At 46.7% G+C, this 19,010-nt stretch overlaps 1 protein-coding gene across 1 annotated transcript in view; it reads right to left on the bottom strand.

The window, feature by feature from the left end:
* Positions 1 to 15,210: 15,210 nt before the first annotated feature.
* The window catches only part of fam98b (family with sequence similarity 98 member B), a 48,385-nt gene continuing 44,585 nt past the window's right edge, over positions 15,211 to 19,010 (bottom strand). The window contains exon 7 of the mRNA XM_078233305.1: positions 15,211 to 15,993. Within this exon, the coding sequence (XP_078089431.1) occupies positions 15,625 to 15,993 (369 nt within the window). The 3' untranslated portion in view covers positions 15,211 to 15,624. The remainder of the gene's footprint in view (positions 15,994 to 19,010) is intronic.

The raw sequence follows: 19,010 nt of genomic DNA, 5'->3' as shown, positions 1-19,010 counted from the left end.
GAATATTCTGGGCCTTCTCTGTTGATTCTTCTTTCTTCTTTGGTACCTTCGGGATTGAGACAGTGCTTTCTCTTAAGACATAAATGAGGCTATGAGAGCCTGCAGTTCTCTCTCTCTCTCTAAAGCTGAGAGCTGAACTAAGAGCTGTTAGTCCGGCAGCTAGCAGTTGCTCTCTCCTTTTGTCCCACTGCCACCTTCCTTTTATACCTGTGATGACATATCAAGATCCTCCACAATAAGATTGTTCTTAGGTTGCCAAAACCATCATATTTAAATTTAATAGGTTGCTGGTATCTAAGTGCCTGCTTCAACTTGATTGGCTGAATTCAAAAAATTCAAAAGCCTGTTGCCTTGGTAACACTGCTGCTTGGCCTTTCGATACAAATGTTTCAGTCTGGGCACTCTATAAGCACTTGCATTTTTTAAAACTCTAAGCTAAACACAGGAAAAAAACACAACCTTTTAACAGAACCATGCAATGCTTTCTCCTCTTAGCATTTTACAATTGTACAAACACTAATTTCTAACATCCTACTTTTCAGTCTACAATTACTCTACTCTACTTTGCAACATGGGACCTGACCAAAAATTATTCCTTGTGTGGCCCGAAGGATCTGGTTGGATCTGACCCGGACCCGGACCCGGCTCTCGCTCTCAGCATTTGTTGACCTGAGAGGAAAGATACCACTGGTCTGCTCAGCTTTAGATCACAGATTGACCACAAAATGGGTGGTACAGTGACACAGTAGTTAGCACTGCTGCCTCACAGTGCCAGGGAGCCAGGTTCAATTCCTGGCTTGGGTCACTGTCTGTGCAGAGTTTGCACATTCTCCCCGTGTCTGCATGGGTTTCCTCCGGGTGCTCTGGTTTCCTCCCACAGTCCAAAGATGTCTGGGTTAGGTTGATTGGCCATGCTAAATTGCCCCTTAGTATCAGGGACTTAGCAGGGTGAATACATGGGGTTACGAGTGGGATTGTTGTCGATACAGACTCAATGGGCTGAAGGTCCTCCTTCTGCAGTGTAGGGATTCTATGATTCTAGGAAAGCCCCATCATGCCATGTCCAAATAACTCTCACCATGAGAGATTGCAATTGCAATTTGGATATCTATACAGAAGTGAGGAAGCAGATTGGAGGAGGATTCCACAGCTTTAAAAATTTGGTCATCCCTCCCTTGTTACTTCCCTCAATGAAGTGACAAAGCAGCAGACAAAAGCCCCATCAGGTCAGTGAGTGCATGGGACAATGGCACCATTGATGGTGCAGACATCTATCCCAATTAGTCAATGCCTCCAGGTTTTGGGAAGGTCTCGCTCCGGGTGTGGGTAAACAGCTAGGCAGATGTCTTGACCTCTGCATTTCTGGAGCCACGGTGCCGTGGCTGCAACTTCAGAGCTTCACATCATTCCGGCTCATTACTTATATCTGAGAAGTGAGCATGAATTTAACCGTTCCCACAGCAACACGACGTGCAGCTTGTATCTTCACCAGAGAACACGCACGACTAAAAATAACTGCAAGCCAAGTCCTTTACACTAATTTAAGTCACGGTGATGTCAGTGCAGAACTACAAAACAAAGGCAGATAATAGAAAGTGTTTGCAGCGGAGACTGTCTTTGCTTCTAAACTGGGATGTGTGTTTGTACCCTTGCAAAACTCAGTCGCAATCATTAAGAGCTAACCAGAAGCAGAGATTAATAATAGCACTCCAGTTTCCTGAGTCTTGTTTATTTACGTAATTATTCACGGCTCCAAGTGCACCTTGGGCTTGAGATGAGGCGTTTGAAAGAAAACCACTTAGCTGCAATTTAAAGGGAACCAGTGCACAGAGGAGAGAAAGCTCTTCTGTATTTTTTTAGACAGGTTGAATTTGGCCTTGATGGCAATCTTTGGCATGGATGAAGAATGGGGGCGGGGGGAGCAGGTGCAGGGGGTGGGGGGGTGGGGCTGGTGGTGGAGGCTGGACTGAATCTGGCAAAAATGAAATTCAATTAGGATTAATGGGAGCCACTAGAGTTGAAAAGCCCATTAGCGCTCAGCTACACTTGACAAGTGACCATGATGTTAATTGAGTCCATTAGATACAGTAGCAGAATTAGGCCATTCAGCCCATCGAGTCTGCTCCACCATTCAATATGGCTGATATGAATCCCATCCCCATTCTCCTGCCTTCTCCCCATAACCCTTGATCCCCTATTGACACTCAATGACCTGGCCTCCCCTGTGGCAATGAGTTCCACAGATTCACCACCCTCTGGCTGAAGAAATTCCTCCTCATCTCAGTTTTAAATGAGTGTTCCTTCACTCTGACGTTGTGCCCTCGAGTTCTAGTTTCTCCCACTAGTGGAAACGTCCTCTCCACATCCACTCTATCTAGGCCTCTCAGAATTCTGAAAGTTTCAATGAGATCTCCCCTCATCTTTCCAAACTCTTATCGAGTGCAGACCCAGAGTCCTCAACCGCTCCTCATACGACAAGCTCTTCATTCCAGGGATCATTCTTGTGAACCTCCTCTGGACCCTTTCCAAGGCCAGCACATCCTTCCTTAGATATGGGGCCCAAAACTGCTCACAATACTGCAAATGGAGTCTGACCAGAGCCTTATACAGCCTTAGCAGTACATCCCTGCTCTTGTATTCTAGCCCTCTAGAAATGAATGCAACCATTGAATTTGCGTTCCTAATTGCCAACTGAACCTGCACATTAACCTTAAATGGGGGAGAGAGAACAATTTGTAGCGGAACCTCAGTTCTGCCAAGTTCTTTGTCTCCTCTGACATTGTTCACAGGGTAGCTGCTATGTTCGCCAAGCTCCCTCTGTCGCGACATCGCTTTTGGGATTGGACCCGGCAGGATAGTGGGCTTAGACTGGAACCGCACCAATACTACCCCCCTCCACCACCACCACCCCCCCCCCCCCACCCCAGTCCGCAGGAGGGCCCCATGATGCCATGTTCAAATGACACTCACTATGAGAGATTACAATTGCAGTTTGGATATCTGCACAGAAGTGAGGAAGCAGTTTTGAGGAGGATTCCACAGATTTAAAAGCTACAGCACATGCAATCAAACAGCAAGTGTTGAAATGGCCCACTATCTCTGGGGAGCAGAATGGAGCGTGTGCTGTTTGAGTGGGGATTGGGTGGGGGTTAAAGGCTTCCTGTCCTATAAGGCAGGGTTTTCAAACTTTTTTACCAGTGACCTACTTTTACCAAATGTCCTTCCCCTGCGAGCCACGCCACATTCACTGACTGCTTGTCTCTGGCCCTCTCTTTCACATAACAAAATGACCTATTGGCTTACCATAAAAAGAATTGGTGCCAAGTGCATGTATAGGGCATGCTGGCCTGTTTAATCTTGGCACAGTGATTAGCACTGCTGCCTCACAGCGCCAGGGACCCGGCTTCGATTCCCGGCTCGGGTCACTGTCTGTGTGGAGTTTGCACGTTCCCCCCGGTGTCTGCGTGGGTTTCCTCCGGGTGCTCCGGTTTCCTCCCACAGCCTGAAAGACGCGCTGGTTAGGTGCATTGGCCGTACTAAATTCTCCCTCAGTGTACCTGAACAGATGCCAGAGTGTGGCGATTTTCACAGTAACTTCATTGCAATGTTAATATAAGCCTACTTGTGACACTAATAAATAAACTTTAAACTTTAAATGTAGTCATACACTGTATTGTAGCGAGAATTTGTCAAAGCAAAGGGTCATCTGGACTTGAAACGTCAGCTCTTTTCTCTCCTTACAGATGCTGCCAGGCCTGCTGAGATTTTCCAGCATTTTCTCTTTTGGTTTCAGATTCCAGCATCCACAGTAATTTGCTTTTATTAGTACCAGAGTAAAGGCAGGAGGGCTTTGTCCACCTGAATTGCCAATTGCCTGGCATCCTTCTAATAATGATGTGGAGATGCTGGCGGTGGACTGGAGTAAACACAGTAAGAAGTCTCACAACACCAGGTTACCAAATTACCAAGGGTTATGGGGACTTTAACCTGGTGTTGTGAGACTTCTTACTATCTTCTAATACCCTTTTCCTCCTAAAAATATCATAGTTGCTGAATTCCTAGGGCAACCTGCTGTGACACGTAAAAACTTTGCATTTACACGGTGGCTTTTTAAAAAATTCATCCGTGAGACGTTGGCGTCGCTGGCTGGCCAGCATTTATTGCCCATCCCTAGTTGCCCGAGGGCAGTTGAGAGTCAACCACATTGCTGTGGCTCTGGAGTCATATGTAGGCCAAGATAGAGTGGACGTGGAGAGGATGTTTCCACTAGTGGGAGAGACTAGAACTCGAGGGCACAACCTCAGAGTGAAGGGACGCTCCTTTAAAACTGAGATGAGGAGGAATTTCTTCAGCCAGAGGGGGGTGAATCTGTGGAACTCATTGCCACAGAGGAGGCCGGGTCATTGAGTGTCTTTAAGACAGAGATAATTAGGTTCTTGATCAATAAGGAGATCAAGGATTATGGGGAAAAGGCAGGAGAATGGGGATGAGAGTCACATCAGCCATGATTGAATGGCAGAGCAGACTCGATGGGCCGAATAGCCGAATTCTGCTCCTAAATCTTATGGACCAGGTAAGGACGGCAGATTTCCTTCTCTGAACGACATTCGTGAACCAGATGGGTTTTTCCAACAATCAACAATGGTTTCATGGTCACCAGTCAATACTTAATTCCAGATATTTTTTATCTGCCTTTAAGGGGGAAAATATCAGCCCAGCTAATTTTGACCATTTCTTTGACTATCTTGCTGATAGTGGGAAATAAACAACGTGTGGAAGAGCCACTTATCACTAAATCAGAAGTGATTTCTGAAATATACCACCCAATTCCACTTGAAAATGGAACATTTCTGCATCTTTAGCATCTGTTATTCTGAACACCTTGACAAATAAACAGAGATACTCTATTTATTATTTTTTCCATCCTACTGAAAGGAGGAAGATTTATTCTAATATATGTATTAGCCTAATGTTTAGAGGAGGGATAAGAATTATACTGAATTCTATCTCAAATCAGGGAATGTTTACATTGAACCTCATGTCAAAGCTTCTCAGTGGGCTGCACCCAGCCAATTGCTTTGTGAGATCGATTAACAGAACTGTTCAAACTGGGTAGTCCACAAATCTCCAATGTTATTGGCACAGTGGTTAGCACTGCTGCCTCACAGCACCAGGGGCCCAGGTTCAATTCCCGGCTTGGGTCACTGTCTGTGCAAAGTCTGCACGTTCTCCCCGTGTCTGTGTGGGTTTCCTCTGATTTCCTCCCACAATCCGAAAGACGTGCTGGTTAGGTGCATTGGCCATGCTAAATTCTTCCTCAGTGTACCCGAACAGGCGCCGGAGTGTGGCGACTAGGGGATTTTCACAGTGACTTCATTGCAGTGTTAATGTAAGCCTACTTGTGACACTAATAAATAAACATGAATATAAAATGGGATTAGCTTGCCTTTATTGGTAGCTATTGTTGGTGTAGACTTGATGGGCTGAAGGGCCTTTTCTGCACTGTATGACTCTATATATAGTGAGAAGGTATGTGGGGCAAATGGTACTTGAAAGAGTTGGGTAGAGTGGTTGTTTGGAGGTTTGCACGTTCCCTCCAATGTCTTGACTCCAGCTCAGCAGATGCCTGGTGAAGTCTCTCAATGTGTTTGGTCACTTCCTTGATGGAGCTTTCTTCATTTTGGTCAGGACCATCCATGGATTGGGGGGGATGTTTGACCTTATCTTCAGCAGCATCTTGTAAACCTACAACCTCTACCGCCTAGAGCTGTCGATGCTTGGGACACCGATCCCCAGCAAGTCACATAACCACCCTGGTTTGGAAACACATTGCTCTGCCTTCTTTGTCACTGTGTGAAAAATCCTGGAATTCTCTTCCTAACAGCACTTTGGGAGCACTCCAGCCAGCCAGATTACACTGGCTCGATGCCATAAAACCATAAGATATAGGAGCAGAATTAGACCATTCGGCCCATCGAGTCTGCTCAGCCATTCAATCATGGCTGATAAGTCAAAAGCAAATTACTGCGGATGCTGGAATCTGAAACCAAAAGAGAAAATGCTGGAAAATCTCAGCAGGTCAGGCAGCATCTGTAAGGAGAGAAATGAGCTGACGTTTCGAGTCCAGATGACCAGAGTCCAGCTTTGACAAAGGGTCATCTGGACTCGAAACATCAGCTCATTTCTCTCCTTACAGATGCTGCCAGACCTGCTGAGATTTTCCAGCATTCTCTCTTTTGGCTGATCAGTTTCAGGCCCAGCTAGCAACACCCACATCCCAAGAATGGTTAAAAGAAAGAGCTTCTAAAATGTTGACAGCAAGCTGAAATCCCACACAACTAAGAAACACTGAGTTCAAAAAAATCAAATCTCTTCCTGTACAAATAAAATGTGCAGCAATTATTAAAATTATTTTTGGCTACAGTTTGAACTTTTATCCCAGAAATCAGTAGCTGGAGCTCCCTCTGCTGGCTCGATGGATAACATGAAACAACCTCAACAGCACCTTCAACATAATGAGGTCAGGTCATTGAGTGTATTTAAGACAGAGGTGGATAGTTTCTTGATTGGTAAGGGGATCAAAGATTGTGAGGAAAAGGTAGGAGAATGGGGTGAGAAACTTATCAGCCATGATTGAATGGCGGAGCAGGCTCGATGGGCCGAATGGCCTAATTCTGCTTCTATGTCATGTGGTCTTATGGAAGTCATGGAAGGCAAGTTCTTCCTGATAAGGATGTATCCATAAGCTGTTTTAGTGTTGCAATGAAGAAGAACATTAAAGGTGGGGTGTAGCCAGAGTCAATGGCAGAGAGACTCAGATTCAACTGTGGAGCGCCCGGTACATTGATGATTTCAGATCTGAGCCACAAATCTCAGATCTCAACACAAACAGGTTCAGGAAGTATGATGGAGGCAGATTCAATAATGGTGGCTTTCCAAAGAGAACTAGATAATTAGGTGAATAGAAAACAAGTTTGGTATATAAGGAAAAGGCAGAAGATTGCCAGGCAGTTACAAGGCAGAGAAAAGCCGGACAGGTGGTTGATGTGTTGGTGGGGGAGCATTTTGGTGATAGTGATCACAACATGGTTCAATTCAAATTTGTTCTGGACAAAGAAATTGACAAGTTGCAGAAAAAAGGTTTTGGATTGGGGAAGAGTAGGTTTTAACAAAATTAGGCAGGATCTGGCCAAGGTAGACTGGAACGAGTTACTTATGGGGAAATCTACAGAAGAGCAGTGGGGGGTGGGGGTGGGGGGGGGGGGGGGGGTTGCATTCAAAGATGAAATGGGGAGGGTACAGGTCGAACATGTTCCCTCTTGGGTAATAGGAAGGTGTAACAAACTCAGAGAACCATGGATGACCAGAGACATTCAGGATACAATGAGAAGGAAAAGAGGCTTTTAACAAGGATAAGGTGAGTAAGTCTGCGGAGGCATTAGTGGAGTACAGAAAGTGCAGGATGGAGCTTAAGAAATCAATGAGGAGAGCAAAGTGGGAGTATGAGAAAGCTCTGGTTGGTAAAAATAGGGACAATCCTAACATATTCTATAAGCATGTCAATGGGAAGAGGATAACCAGGGAAAGAGTAGGGCCCATTAGGGACTAAGGGGGAAATCTGTGGGTGGAGGCAGAGGACATTGGTCGGATGTTAAACGAATATTTCACATCTGTCTTCACCCATGAGAATGAGGAGGTAGTTGTGGAACTCGGGGGAAAGGCTGTGAGGCTCTAGAGAAAATTATCATTGGGTGTGACAAGATATTGGCAGGCTTAAAAGTGGACAAATATCCAGGTCCGGATGAATTGTGTCCCAGGCTGTTGTGGGAGGCAAGGGAGGAAATGTGAGGGGCTCTAACCCAAATTTTTTAATTCCTCCCTGGCCACTGGGGAGGTGCCAGAGACCTGGAGAACAGCTAATGTGGTCGCACTATTTAAGAAAGATTGTAGAGACAATCCAGGAAACTACAGACCAGTGAGTCTCACATCTGTGGTTGGGAAACAACTGGAGAAGATTCTGAAGGAGAGAATCTATCTCCATTTGGAGAGGCAAGGTTTGATCAGGGATAGTCAGCATGGTTTTGTCAGAGGGAGGTCATGTCTGACAAATTTGATTGAACTTTTTGAGCATGTAATGAAGGGCCTGATTTTACCATTTTGATTCTAAGTGCCGAATCTGGGTCTAGTACAGATCCGACCTTGAAATCCGCTTTCAGACGCGCCCATACACTTTCAGCCGGCTCCAGTCCGATCCCCGCTGGGGGCGGGGCTTAGCACTGCTGGAACGATCGGAGCTCTGAACTGCGCATGTGCAGTTCGAAAAAAAAGCAGAAAGCGGAAAGAGCGGCTCTCTGACACAGATCACCCTCTGGGGGGAGGGGGGAGGCAGGTCAGATGTATCTCTGGGGGTGGGGGGGGGAAGGAGGAGGAGGCGGGTCAGTGATGCGGATCATTGATGTGTCTTGCACTGCAAGTCGCTCCTGTGCTAATTTTATTCTGGTAGTCACAGGAAGATGGAATCTTGTAACCCTGTGATGACTTCCACGATTAGGTGAAAGAGAGCCTGGGAGTTTCAGAGAGGTTCTGCTGTAAACATAGAACATAGAACATAGAAAGCCACAGCACAAACAGGCCCTTCGGCCCACAAGTTGCGCCGATCACATCCCCACCTCTAGGCCTATCTATAGCCCTCAATCCCATTAAATCCCATGTACTCATCCAGAAGTCTCTTAAAAGACCCCAACGAGTTTGCCTCCACCACCACCGGCGTCAGCCGATTCTACTCACCCACCACCCTCTGAGTGAAAAACTTACCCCTGACATCTCCTCTGTACCTACCCCCCAGCACCTTAAACCTGTGTCCTCTCGTAGCAACCATTTCAGCCCTTGGAAATAGCCTCTGAGAGTCTACCCTATCCAGACCTCTCAACATCTTGTAAACCTCTATCAGGTCACCTCTCATCCTTCGTCTCTCCAGGGAGAAGAGACCAAGCTCCCTCAACCTATCCTCATAAGGCATGCCCCCCAATCCAGGCAACATCCTTGTAAATCTCCTCTGCACCCTTTCAATGGCTTCAACATCTTTCCTGTAATGAGGTGACCAGAACTGCGTGCAGTACTCCAAGTGGGGTCTAACCAGGGTCCTATAAAGCTGCAGCATTATCTCCCGACTCCTAAACTCAATCCCTCGATTAATGAAGGCCAGTACGCCGTACGCCTTCTTGACCGCATCCTCCACCTGCGAGGCCGATTTAAGAGTCCTATGGACCCGGACCCCAAGGTCCTTCTGATCCTCTACACTGCTAAGAATGGTACCCTTCATATTATACTGCTGCTTCATCCCATTGGATCTGCCAAAATGGATCACCACACACTTATCCGGGTTGAAGTCCATCTGCCACTTCTCCGCCCAGTCTTGCATTCTATCTATGTCTCGCTGCAACTTCTGACATCCCTCCAAACTATCCACAACACCACCTACCTTGGTGTCGTCAGCAAACTTACCAACCCATCCCTCCACTTCCTCATCCAGGTCATTTATGAAAATGACAAACAGCAAGGGTCCCAGAACAGATCCCTGGGGCACTCCACTGGTCACTGACCTCCATGTAACTATTAGCACACACAAGATTGTTCAGCAAGTCTGCCGAATTGCGAAATCACATCTAACAGTAGACATTTTGTTTTGGGTCTCTGATTTGCCACACTACATGTCCAGCACCAATGATTAGATGAGCAGAAATTTCCTCCTAATTAATATTGGGAAGTCTGAAGCTATCATCTTTGTTCTGTGGCCATCATTTCGAGCCCTGAATATCTAAAGTTGAGCCAGACCTTTTGCAATCTTGGACTGTAGTGATCCTGAGATGGACTTCCAATTGTATATGCACTCCGTCATCAAGATTCCTACTTGCACCTCCATCATAACATTTGGCTCTTAATTTTTTCACCTCATTTCCTTCCTAAAGAAGGCAGAAAACAATAGCTAGCTGTCTCAGGTCACTGATATAAACCTTTGATCAGACAAATGGATCTTGCAGGCATTTCTCATTGAGAGGAGATTGCTTATCGACCTATATCAAAAAATTCATGCTAATCCTGGGCAGTGGAGAGTATTTTCAAGCAGAGCTAATAATCTGATTGCTGTCCTGTCTAGTGCAATTCACTGAACCCGGAGCTCTAATCAGTCTGGGGTCTTGCAGTCAAATGTATCTCTGGGGGGAGCGAGGAGGAGGGAGGCGGGTCAGAGCATCCTCTGGGGGGGGGAGGAGGAGGAGGAGGTGGGTCAGATGTATCTCAGCCGGGATGGGGGGGCGAGTGGGCTGTTTGTTGTCTGGTGGTGGGGGGGAAGCCCGATCGCTCACTGGTGGGGGGGTGGATGGATCTCTGGTGGGGGGGGCAGGGGCTCCGCTGCCACTCTGCGGGCGATCGGTGGGGAGGGAGGGGGGCAGGGGTGTCCGCTGCCACTCTGCGGGTGATCCCTCCTCCCCACCGGAGGAACGAATCCCTCCCCCCGGAGTGGACGTGCCTCCCCCCCACCACCAGACACCGATCAGCCCCCTCGCCCCCCTCCCCCCAGAGATACATCCCCCCCAGAGGATGCTCTGACCCGCCTCCCTCCCCTCCCAGAGGATGCTCTGACCCGCCTCCCTCCCCTCCCAGAGGATGCTCTGACCCGTCTCCCTCCTCCCCCCCCGCTCCCAGAGGATGCTCTGACCTGTCTCCCTCCTCCCCCCCCCCCGCTCCCAGAGGATGCTCTGACCCGTCTCCCTCCTCCCCCCCCCCGCTCCCAGAGGATGCTCTGACCCGCCTCCCTCCTCCCCCCACCCCCCCGCCCAGAGGATGATCTGGGTCAGAGAGCCGTTGCAGGCTATGAAGCCGCTTCGGAGGTTCCCCTGCAAAATAAAAATCGGCTTCGGATTTTTATTTTGCAGGTCGCTAAAAGCGCGGATCCGGAACGGAACAGAAGAAGGTAAAATGGGAATTGATGATAGAGTTGGGCAGGCGGTTCATTAAATCGATTTAAATACATGCTAATGCATTTAAATCGTCGGGCCGCCCGATTCGGGCACGGAGCAGATCCGCACCCGAATCGGGTGTCGGTAAAGTCGTCATTTGCTCGGGCGCAGGTGCAGATCGCGATAAAGTCCTCACACCTGATTGTTGGTAAAATCGGGCCCGAAGTGTGTGGATGAGGGTGGTGTGTTTGATGTAGTTTACATGGATTTCAGCAAAGCCATTGACAAAGACCCGCATGGGAGATTTATTAAAAGGCAAATGCACATGGGATATAGGGTGATCTGACAAGGTGGATTCATAATTGGCTTAGCAGTAGGAGACGGAGGGTGGAGACAGATGTCTGTTTTAATGAGTAGAGGACAGCGACTAGTGGCGTACCACAGGGATCCGTGCTGGGCCCCCTATTGTTCGTCATTTATATAAATGACATAGATGACTATGTGGGGAGTAGGATCAGTAAGTTTGCCGATGACACAAAGTTTGGCCGGGTGGTTAACAGTGTGGTTGAGTGTCATGGGTTACAGGAAGATATAGACGAGATGGTCAAATGGGCGGATAAGTGGCAGATGGAATTTAACCCTGAAAAGTGAGAGGTGATACACTTTGGAAGGAGTAATTTGACAAGGAAGTATACTATGAAAGATCTGACACTGAGAAGTTCCAAAGAACAAAGGGACCTTGGCGTGTTTGTCCATGAATCTCTGAAGGTGGAAAGGCAGGTTAATAGGGTGATGAAAAAGGCATATGGGACACTCGCCTTTATCAATCGGGGTATAGATTACAAAAGCAGAGAGGTAATGGTGGAGCTGTATAGAACTTTGGTGAGGCGACTGCTGGAGAAGTGTGTGCAGGTTTAGTCACCACATTATAGGAAGGACGTGAACGCACTGGAGGGGGTGCTGCGGAGATTCACCAGGATGCTGCCTGGGATGGAATATTTAAGTTATGAAGAGAGGTTGGATAGGCTTGGGTTGTTTCGTTGGAGCAGAGAAGACTGAGGGGTGACCTGATTGAGGTGTTCAAGATTATGAGGGGCGTGGACAAGGTGGATAGGGAGCAGCTGTTCCCCTTAGTTGAAGGGTCAGTTACGAGGTGACACAAGTTAAAGTGAGGAGTGGGAGGTTTAGGGGGGATTTGAGGAAAAACGTTTTTACTCAGAGGGTGGTGACAGTCTGGAATGCGCTGCCTGGGAGGGTGGTGGAGGCGGGTTGCCTCACATCCTTTAAAAAGTACCTGGATGAGTACTTGGCACGTCATAACATTCAAAGGTTATGGGCCAAGTGGGATTAGATGGGCAGGTCAGGGCCTTCCATGTGGCAGTGCAAACTCGATGGGCCGAAAGGCCTCTTCTGCACTGTAGTATTCTGTGATTCTGAGAGTGGGACTAGGTGAGTTACTCTGACAGAGAGCTGACAGGAACAAACCCTCTTCCTGTGCTGCAACTATTCTTCTTTATTCCATAAACCTTCAGCAAAAATATAATACTTCAAATTGTATTTTCCAGAGATAATATTTTTAATTGCTGTAAAATTATCCAGAATATTTTGGGCAGATATGCTGTTCCCATGGAAGGATAAAGTTGTCAGCTGGCTAATAAATTACCAGACATTATGATGGGATTTTGGGGATGCCAAAACGAATCAATCCTTGAAATTCCAAGTGAAACTGAGATTCACTCCAGGTTTGATTGATGGAGAATGAATGCTCTGTAAATGGAGTGCGTGGATCATTGTCTGCACTGCTGCACTGGTGTTCTCAGCCCAGTCAGAAATGAATGATTTCCCACACACCATCAATCATTGCAGTATCTATCACAATTTCCTACTTGTAATTTATCTGTAAGTGTGTGAGGCTTAAATGAGTAACTTGATGAAGTGTCTCTCTCTTTCGGTGTAGTAAAAGGGAACATCATTTTAAAACAGACAACTCTTCGTACTGTCCCTCCCAAGACCTCCATATCATTGGTGGCACACTTACTGAGATCCTGCGGAAGGATTTGAACTCGAGGTAGGTTAGGTGATCGGCCAACTCTCCTGGCTCCAAGTGGTCAAATAGGAGGGAAACTTTCCGCTTTTTGCTACAGTTTGGTTTTATCCGTTGAGTGATTTTCCGTGACCAGTCCCGTGTATTGCTGTCAGGTAAGCAGAGAGAGGGCTAAATACTGCCTCTAAAAGTGTTCATCACACTAGGCAAGATGAGACATGTGTTGGAATGTCCCAACACCTGTTCTGTTGTTCTGAGAATCTGTTGTCATGAGAATGAAATACTCCCTCCATCTCTCTGCACATCTTAGATCAATCTCTCATTCTGTTCCATTGAAAAATCAGCATCTTTATCTGTATATCTCTAACCGCATTCCCATGTTATAAATTCCATCTCCAAGTTTACTGTTGCCAGCCTGTGGACCTGATGCCAGCTTTGAACCAGCAGTTATTCTCAGAATTGAGTCACTCCTCTCTATTCAGTTCCAATGCAAGGCAAGTCTTTCCCTGTGTTTCTGGTTGTTGCCTTACCTGCAATGATGCCAAATGATCCAGTGACTCCCATTCCTTCAGTAAAGCACTCTACTGAGTGCTGTAATTTTACAATCTTACCCATCATAAATGTTTTACAGGACTAGAATCCTGCAGGGGCGCCACGATGGCACAGTGGTTAGCACTGCTACCTCACAACGCCAGGGTCCCAGGTTCAATTCCTGGCTTGGGTCACTGGCTGTGTGGAGTTTGCACATTCTCCCCATGTCTGCTTGGGTTTCCTCCGGGTGCTCCGGTTTCCTCCCACAGTCCAAAGATGTGCTGGTTAGTTGCACTGCCTATGCTAAATTGTCCCTTAGTGGCAGGGGGACTAGCTAGGGTAAATGCAAGGGGTTATGGTGATAGGGCCAGGGTGGGAGATTTACTCCAAAGATGTGTGGGTTTGGTGGATTGGCCATGCTAAATTGCCCCGCTGTCAGCTAATTAGTGGGGTAAATGCTTGGGGTTGTAGGCTTGATGAGCCAAATGACCTCCTCCTACTCTGCAGGGATTCCATGAAATGTACAAAACACCTGTTCAGCCATAGATGGAGGAAGTCTCACAACACCAGGTTAAAGTCCAACAGATTTATTTGGTAGCATGAGCTTTTGGAGCACTGTCCTGCGCTCTGAAAGCTCGGGCTACCAAATAAACCTGTTGGACTTTAACCTGGTGAGTGAGACTTCTTACGCCAGCATCTCCACATCATAGATGGAGGAGTGTGTGCAGTTCTGGTTACTGCTTGTAGAAAAGATGCAACTGAACTAGAAAGGGTACAGAGGAGATTTACAAGGATGTTGCCTGGATTGAACAACTTTAGGTGTGAGGAAAGATTAGATTGGCTAGGCTTTTTCCTTTGGAATTGAGGTGGCTGAGGGGTGACCAGTGAGGGCCCATGGTGGGCAATAAGGCCCTATTACCGTTTGGATGAGGGGTCTATAACTAGAAGGCATAGAATGAGGGTAAGATATAGGTAAGACGGGAGATCTTTATATCCAGAGGGTGATTGGGATCTCAAACTAACTATTGCAAAGGATGGTAGAGGCATACAGACCAAGAACTGGAAAATGGGATTAAACGAGATGACCGTCAGTCGCTATGAATGAGATGGGCTGAATATGTTGTATATTTCTCATTTGTGATGTTACGGAGATAGAGCAAGGGGTTCGCTTGATAGACCCAGATGACAAAGACGCAACTGGCTTCCTGTGTTGTATAATTTTACAGTGGGGCAATGGATGGTAAAATGTGATTTAAATTTTGCATCACAATAGATATTTTTCTTTTGTTTATAAACTGTTGAATACTATTTTTGAAGTGGAAACATGCACTCACTCCCAAGTTGGTGACTCCCAATTTTTCTCAGAGAAAATCAACCTCCTTTTTCAAATACATGAAATTGACGATATTCCAGAGCTGGGCCAAGGTCTCTTTTTCGGAGATTACAATATGCAGTCATACCCACTTTGACAAGAGAAATATATTATTTCTGTTCGAGGGCACAGTCAGGGCAGAATTGAAGTAACTCATCAAGTGAACAAACATGAATTGCAAATTCCTCAGGAATCAAAAACACTTGACCCGCACAACACAAGGCAAGCATTTAAACTGAGACGCGACCGAAACGCTGAGTTGAACAGATTCATTAGGACGGTTAACCCTCGAAACTAAAACCATACAGAATCCAAGTAATATTTTATTTCATTTTTATTCACTACATGTTCAAAGTCTTTCTATTAAAAAAAATTCTCAACTGCTCACAGCTCATCATAACCTTCGAACATTTGCACAGTAAAACAATTTTAATTACATTCTCATAAAAAAGTTGCAATGAACATGTAAAAAAATGATTTTCGTCTCCAGTAGTAAACAATATCTATCATCTGAGCTCTTGTATGCATAAAAAAATCTTCAACATTTATCTATCCTGAAGGACAACAACATGTTTCATTTCCTTCACTCAATTTAGTAGGTAAATTCATCATTTACAGTTGCAGGTTCAGCCATCACACACTGCTGCATTGACTAATGAGTGTAACTAGTCCATTCTCCTTACGGGCCTGACTAATAGATTGTAATATCTAATATAGATTCAGTACCGCCTATAACCTCTTCCACCCATATCTCCATAGCCACCTCTGCCCCCATAGCCACCTCTTCCTCCATAACCACCTCCTCCTCCATAACCACCTCCACTTCCGTGTCCCCCTCCGCCCCAACCACCCCCACTTCCCTGGCCTCCCCCTCCCCCCCAGCCACCACCTCCTCCTGCCCCCCAGCCACCCCCTCCCTGGCCACCTCTCCCTCCACCACCCCTGCCTCCCTGGCCGCCACCCCAGCCACCTCCACCGCGACCGCCTCTTCCTCCATCTTGTCTCTTCTGCCACGGCGGCATTTCGGGTGGTGGTGCTTCTATCTCGGATGGTCTACCTCCTCGATCAGGCACTCTCCCCATCATCACCTGTCAAAGTAAATCACAATGTGGGGTGAATCCAAAGCAAGACGCATCAATTCTGCTCCGATATAGGGCGGGATTTTACAGCCTTGCTCGTCCCGAAACCGTAAAATTCTGCCCGGGGTCAATGGACATTTCCATTGTCCGCCCCTCGCCCGCTCCGATTCCCGTGGCAGGCGGGGCGGTAGAATTCCGGTCATAGCTTCACTGATACACAGGGATAATACCTTCTCATGGGATTTCTGAATTTGGAGCAAGGAGATATAAACTGGAGATAAAAAGTTGCCACAAGCTGGAATGTAGCCTTTCATTGAGAAGAAGGAAAGTCAAAGAATGAGACAAATGGGAATTGGCACAGAACCTAAGGCAGGGACTGCTTTAATTCTTACAGGACAGTTGCATGTTTTAGCACTCATAGACTCCCTACAGTACAGGAGGAGACCATTTGGCCCATTGAGCCTGCACCAACCACAATTCCCACAATCCCACCCAGGCCCTATCCCCTTTTATCCCTGCTCGTCCCCCTGACACTAAGGAACAATTTAGCATGGCCAATCAACCTTACCCACACGCCTTTGGAACGTGGGAGGAAACCAGAGCAACCAAAGGAAACCCACGCAGACACAGGGAGAACGTGCAAACTCTACACGGACAGTGACCTGAAGCCGGAATTGAACCCGGGTCTCTGGCTCTGTGAGGCAGCAGTGATAACCACTGTGCTGCCATGACGCAGAGGTTTGAAGAACTAATCATCAACAAACTGCACAATTATCAAGCCAAATGCACAAGGCAGAAGATGAAGTAGAGTTTTACTGGAATTTATTCCCTCCCAGACAAGCAGCTTCACCGCTATTATTGTCTCATGTGCTTTTGAAGGATTCGAATGCCAAAAGAAAGACATTATGTAGTTGTGATTCCAGAGAGAAACCAATTAAGTGTAAAGAATGCACACGGTGGGTGGGTGCCGAGAAGGTAGTTCACCAATTTGAAAAGTCCATACCTCTTTAGGACACGTCGCCAGGACATCAATCACACTCATAACCTGGATACCTTAACATATCAAAGACCATACTGATCATCTCCCCAGTGTCAAACACTTGGCACATACATATACAAAGCTTCATCAAGTGGCAGTGTTTCAGAGTGCTGGGAATTTACTTCAAAGTTCACTGATCTAATTATGGTAGCTATTCTACTCCAAACAACAATGAGATGAATTACCAGTTAATATTATTAGTGATATTATCATAGAAACCCTACAGTGCAGAAGAGGACATTTGACCCATTGAGTCCGCATCAACTCTCTGACAGAGTATCTCACCCAGGCCCTCTTCCCACCCTATCCCTTCAACCCACCTATTTCCCATGGTTAATCCTCCTAACCTAGACATCTTTAACGTTTATTTCTTAGTGTCACAAGTAGGCTTACATCAACACTGCAATGAAGTTACTGTGAAAATTCCCAAATCGCCACACTCCAGTCCTGTTCGGGCACACTGAGGGAGAATTTAGCACAGCCAATGCACCTAACCAGCAAGTCTTTCAGACTATGGGAGGAAACCGGGGCACCTGGAGGAAACCCACGCAGACATGGGGAGAATGTGTAAACTCCACACAGACAGTGACCCAAGCTGGGAATTGAACCCGGGTCCCTGGTGCTGTGAGGCAGCAGTGCTAACCACTGTGCTGCCCACTTACTAGCTTGAATAGCACAAGTGTTGCCTACCTGTCCCCAGTGACACAAACGCACATATGAAGGGTCGACTTATGCTGAGCTTCTGCTTCCAGTTTGCTCCCGAAAACAATTCCATTATTTCACACAGAATTAAAGATAGTCTTCTAGGTCTACAGCTGTATCTACTTTGAATCCCCACTTTGGAAGTGGAAATCTTATGACCTTGCTTGCAAACTACCAATGTCTGCGGTTTCCCTCAATGATTGACATCACTGCATCAATCTTCTCACCAGCCTGGGAAACACTGGGAAATTTATTATGCAACTCTGATTTATGTCAGCTTGCTCTGGACATCAAAATCAAAGTGTTGCAAGTTCCACTACCGCTGCCAGCGAGAACAGGTCATTTGGCGAACAGCCAAATCTCCATTCACAGCAGTGGGACTGGAGAATCCCACCCAGGCCCTATTCCCGTAACCCCACATATTTACCTTAGCTAATCCTCCTGACACTAAGATCAATTTAGCATGGCCAATTAACCCTAACCCGCACACCTTCGGAATGTGGGATGAAACCGGAGTTCTTGGAGGAGACACGAGGAGAAAGTTCAAACTCCACACAGTTACCCGAGGCCGGAATCGAACCCAGCTCCCTGGCGCTGAGAGGCAGCAGTGCTAACCACCGTGCCACCCTATCTTTCTCCAATTAGCATTTCTAACTTCTCCCAGTTCTGATGAATGGTCAGAGCCCTGGAACATTAAATCCCTCACCACAACGCTGCCCACAGATGCTGCCAGACCTGTTGAGTATCTTCAGCTTTTTCTGTCCCCGTTTCAGATTTTTGCCGTAGATTAATTTTTCCTTAACTTTTTCTCCTAGTGCTTACCTGGGTATGCAAATTTAACAGATATATCTTTCCAGAGTTGATCACCTGTCACACTCAATCGATACTGGTGCCATACAGATTCTTTTCACATTCACGTGTTCAATAAACTTGTTAGTTGCTATGTCGGCTTTGAAAACTTGGCGTGATACAAAGAGGTAATCATGCCCGTTCACTTCATTATCTCATGGATTGTGTACCATCTACAAATGCATCTTGGGATAGTAAGGGGAAATTTAGCATGGCCAATCCACTTAACCTACACATCTTTTGGACTGTGGGAGGAAACCGGAGCACCCGGAGGAAACCCACGCAGATATGGGGAGAATGTGCTAACTCCACACAGACAGTGATCCAAGCCGGGAATCGAACCTGGATCCCTAGCGCTGTGAGGCAGCAGTGCTAACCACTGTGCCACCGTGCCGACCAGCACACATTCTGAACCTCACATGAATGGGACCATCCA

Source organism: Mustelus asterias, chromosome 18 (genome assembly GCF_964213995.1).
Source record: "Mustelus asterias chromosome 18, sMusAst1.hap1.1, whole genome shotgun sequence".
In the NCBI taxonomy this organism is placed as follows: domain Eukaryota; kingdom Metazoa; phylum Chordata; class Chondrichthyes; order Carcharhiniformes; family Triakidae; genus Mustelus; species Mustelus asterias.
Note: the sequence above shows the minus strand (reverse complement) of the source record. Positions and strands in the feature narration are given on the sequence as shown.